Source organism: Thalassophryne amazonica, chromosome 9 (genome assembly GCF_902500255.1).
Source record: "Thalassophryne amazonica chromosome 9, fThaAma1.1, whole genome shotgun sequence".
Taxonomy (NCBI): Eukaryota; Metazoa; Chordata; class Actinopteri; order Batrachoidiformes; family Batrachoididae; genus Thalassophryne; species Thalassophryne amazonica.
The window spans coordinates 74,483,655-74,487,686 of record NC_047111.1 but is presented as its reverse complement, the minus strand read 5'-3'; the positions used below and the strand labels follow the sequence as shown (position 1 = coordinate 74,487,686).

The 4,032-nt window shown below is 40.9% G+C and overlaps 1 protein-coding gene across 1 annotated transcript in view; it reads right to left on the bottom strand.

Annotated features, from left to right (window-relative positions):
- The window catches only part of pigs (phosphatidylinositol glycan anchor biosynthesis, class S), a 16,626-nt gene extending 14,052 nt beyond the window's left edge, over nucleotides 1-2,574 (bottom strand). Inside the window, exons 1-5 of the mRNA XM_034178382.1 lie at nucleotides 2,422-2,574; nucleotides 1,013-1,152; nucleotides 763-874; nucleotides 584-673; nucleotides 359-450 (exon numbers count right to left, since the gene is read on the bottom strand). Of these exons, the coding sequence (XP_034034273.1) occupies nucleotides 359-450; nucleotides 584-673; nucleotides 763-874; nucleotides 1,013-1,152; nucleotides 2,422-2,440 (453 nt within the window). The 5' untranslated portion in view covers nucleotides 2,441-2,574. The remainder of the gene's footprint in view (nucleotides 1-358; nucleotides 451-583; nucleotides 674-762; nucleotides 875-1,012; nucleotides 1,153-2,421) is intronic.
- Between the last annotated feature and the right edge of the window lie 1,458 nt (nucleotides 2,575-4,032).

The window sequence follows — 4,032 nt, the reverse complement described above, 5'->3', positions numbered from 1 at the left end:
CACAGGGGGTCGTTTTGACCGTTGGGGTTTTACATAATTATTGTATGGCCTTGCCTTACAATATAAAGGGCCTTGGGGCAACTGTTTGTTGTGATTTGGCGCTATATAAAAAAATTGATTGATTGATTGACATATATATATATATATATATATATATATACATATATATACACACACACACACACACACACACACACTAACAAATTACATAGCATACTGCAACAGAACACAAAACCTCAAATACTTGGATGCTTAACCTATGTTATGTACAATGAAAAGCTACAGAAATAAAGCAAAAGAAATGTTAACGTCGCCTGACAAATATTAAAAAAGAAAGACAAAATCCTGGAATTTTGACCTGAGGCAGCAGCGAAGATGACTCTGGGATCACATACACAACCAAAGAACCACAAGGACTCTCACTCAGCATGTGCAGTGACAGATCTGCCTCTAGAAGAGAACAGCAAGAGAAAAGAATTGGGGAAAAAACAAACAAACAAACAAAACAAAACAAACAAAAAAACATGAAAATGCGGGAATCTGAAGAGGTGACAGTGGGTGTGTCTGGCAAACAGTATCTCACCAGCAGCACTGAGTTGGTTTAGAGCATCCTCCTCCATGACTGTGGCTGTGCGGTACCTCATCTCATATCTGTACCTCAAAGTTGTGTCCTCTGGGAACCAGAGAAGGTAGAAAGCTAAGAAATCTTATTTTTTAAATATTTCCTCATAATTTTTGGTCAGACACATTTGATAAAATCACCATTTACTATGTGTTCCTCATCTTGTGTCTGTGTTAGTGGGACCTTCTTCTGTTGTTCTGGTGTCACAGTTCCACGTGCAAGCACAACCTCCACATCAGAACTCAGCTGTAGCTGTAAATAAAATAAAAACAACAAGAACACAGAATTTCTATGGCTAATGCTTTAAAGGTGTAAATGTTTTATATGAGTGAATTACGTTGGACAAGATGATACAGGGAGTGTTGTCCATGGAAAGAAGCACAACCAAACCTGTAATTTATCCAAATCTTTTATCTGACTGACAGGCAACCAGGCACGGTATGTTTCAGTAGTTCGCCACCACAAGGGGAGTCCAACAATGATGACCACTGCTGCTACAGATAGAGCTGAAAGTTGGCCACGCCTGCGCTCTGAGAGCAAAAAGGACAGAAAGACAGATCAGCACCAGGTCAGCAATATCGCTCAGTATCCCCAGTAGTAGCAAGTCATATATGAGGCCCATATATATACTGAGGCCCACTGGCACTAGTGCTTATCCTTGGCTGATATTGTACTGTGACACAAATGACAGTCTACAACCTCCCTGAACAGGATGCCAGTCCATCACTGTTTACTTCCACAGTCAAAGCTGGTACTCATTTCCATCTGCGTAGAGTGGGACAATGGAGATGAAGTGTCTCACCCATGTACACAGACAGGAAGCCTGACTGGAAACCAAAACCAAGTCTATGCATTGGTAGTCCAACTCAACCCACTGAACTACCTGATCTGCAGATTTCAAAAGGCATGTGGAAAATCTTCACCCTTTGTTGCTGAACACCATGAAAGCAGCACACATGGAATTGAAAGGAACTAAATCAAAAACATGAAAACTTTCATTGATAACAGTATAGACCTTCTTAAATATCATGTTCACATTACTGTTTTATTTTTTTTACTTATTTGACTTGCTCATTTGTCAATGTAGTCAGCGTGGCTTTTTAGTATCATCCCTTGGATTATAGGAAAACTGATCAAGTCAGAGATTTTTACTGTGTGACAACCATACACTAGTCACTGAAAACCAAATAGTAAGCAGAAGCAACGAGCCACATTATTTTTATTTTTAAAAAAATATGGTAGGCATGTTTGACATTTCATCACCTCCTGAAGCTGAAGCTGAAGTTAGAACGTATCTCATGTTGGCTATATGTTGGATGTGGGTGACAACTGTCTTTACAGAGGTCCACTGATTATGATAATGGGGGCAGTTGAGAGCTACTTTTGATGGGCTAGTTGGTAATGGGGCGATCCAGTGACTAACAAAATAAAATTTACATTGATCGGGTTATAAGGAGGTGCAAAAAAAATTATTTTCATGAACAATTTATCTGCCATGTCATTCATATTTTTAATTGTCAGGGCGAACTGTATACATACATACATACATACATACATGTATGTGTGCATAATTCACCTTTAGAATTAGAACCGTAGGAATTTCTAAAATTGATAATGTCGGTCTTGGCTAGCTAGCTGTTAGCTTCAGAAGATGGCACTGGAGAAAACGGAAACACTGCACACAGGGCTGCCACCAAGCAGCTAGTGGATATGCGGTAAAAACGTCTCGAAAACTGCCGTTAACTGCCTTCCTGTCAAAGAAAAATATTTGCACATATTTCAAAAACAAATGCACTCACCCACTTCAGTAGTAGCCATTTCCGGGTATCACGTGCTGAGATTACCCCGCACAAGTCGGTATCTGCGCATGCGTGCAAAACGGGAATCTTATTCTGTACTGAGTTTACTCTTTCTGTGTGCGGACCAAAATCAGGTTTAGTGAATGAATGAATGAATGAATGAATTTATTTGGCATACAAACTCAACAATAACAAAAATGTTATCTCTTAATGATACGTATTACTTCCCTGGACTCATTTGTCTGGACAGGATTTAAATCAAATAGACGAGTTATTTTTGAAACCAGCTCTCAATCCTTTCCGCACACAGAAAGGGTAAAGTCAGTACATACCGAACTTCCCGTTTTTGACGCATTCGCAGATACCGACTACAAATCTGGTACAGGGTAAATCCCAGTACGTGACACCGCCATTTTCCAGTATATATTAAATTGAACTTAACAGCAGACACCTTTAAAATGATCATTTTCAGCACAGCATTTGTTTTCTGCTGTGCTTCTTTATGCAGGCAATGATTTTATTTTTTGTATTATTAATAGATGTACTGCTCTGAGATATCCAGAGATGTGATCCTCAACAATTTGCTGAATATAATAGTCAGCCCACACACAGGTTGTCCGTCTCATTTCGGTAAGAGAACTCAGACTGGGTTAGGGGTAGCCCTGGCCACACCCTGGCCAAGTTTGCATCCAGCCAACTTCTCCATCTCACCTTGGACTGGGGTGGGAGTAACCTATCAGATTGGCATCCTCTCCGGGGGCAGTAGCGGACTCATCTGCTTGACGCTTAATAATCCGTAGACAAGCACCAACAGACCAATATGGGATTTCTTACACACAGGTACTGTGTGGAGTGGAAGCAAGATCTTTTTTTTTTTTTCTCCCCAAAATGACATCCAGCATTTATCGGGGATGTGTTCTGGATCCTACTCTGTGCAACACTTGCATGGACTAGGTGGTGGGGTCTCACGACTTGGGTGCTTTTGTTGGCCAGGAAAGGTTCACAGATCTCAACTTTGTAGACAAAACTGATCTTTGCAGAACCAGTGGATGCTGTGATTGCAACACTTTAGTAGCAGAGTGAAAAGTCAGTGTCTGGGTTTGTAATGGTCCTGGATGGCTTCTTGTATTTAGACAGTTCTATGAAAGGCTTGAACTTACAGACATTTATATTGGCAGTGACACTCATGTGTATGGATGCGCAGCCTTTGAGATCCAGATGTGCTTATGGAGTAACAATGTCCCTGGGACAGGACTGTGCGGGGATGTACACATCTTTGCGGGAGAACAAAGGTTCAAACTGTAAGGGCCCTGGGGCTCCAGGTCTTACTGTACAGGTGTGAGTTTTATCATAACCAGGAATATAAGGGAGCAATTAATTTTTTGGTATCAAGAGTCTCAGAAGAGGATCGCTTGGATTGTTGCTACAGTTTGGCCACTTGGAATGTTTCTCTAGCCACGATCCAGCACACAGGTACTTCAGTGCTGAGGGCCCAGCAGCTGGAGAAAACCAAGGGGATACTATGCATGTGTAATCCACTTTCACAGTAGCATAGAAGAACAGTTTGTACTGGAACAGAATAAATACAGGAGCAGTAATGTCACAAAATTA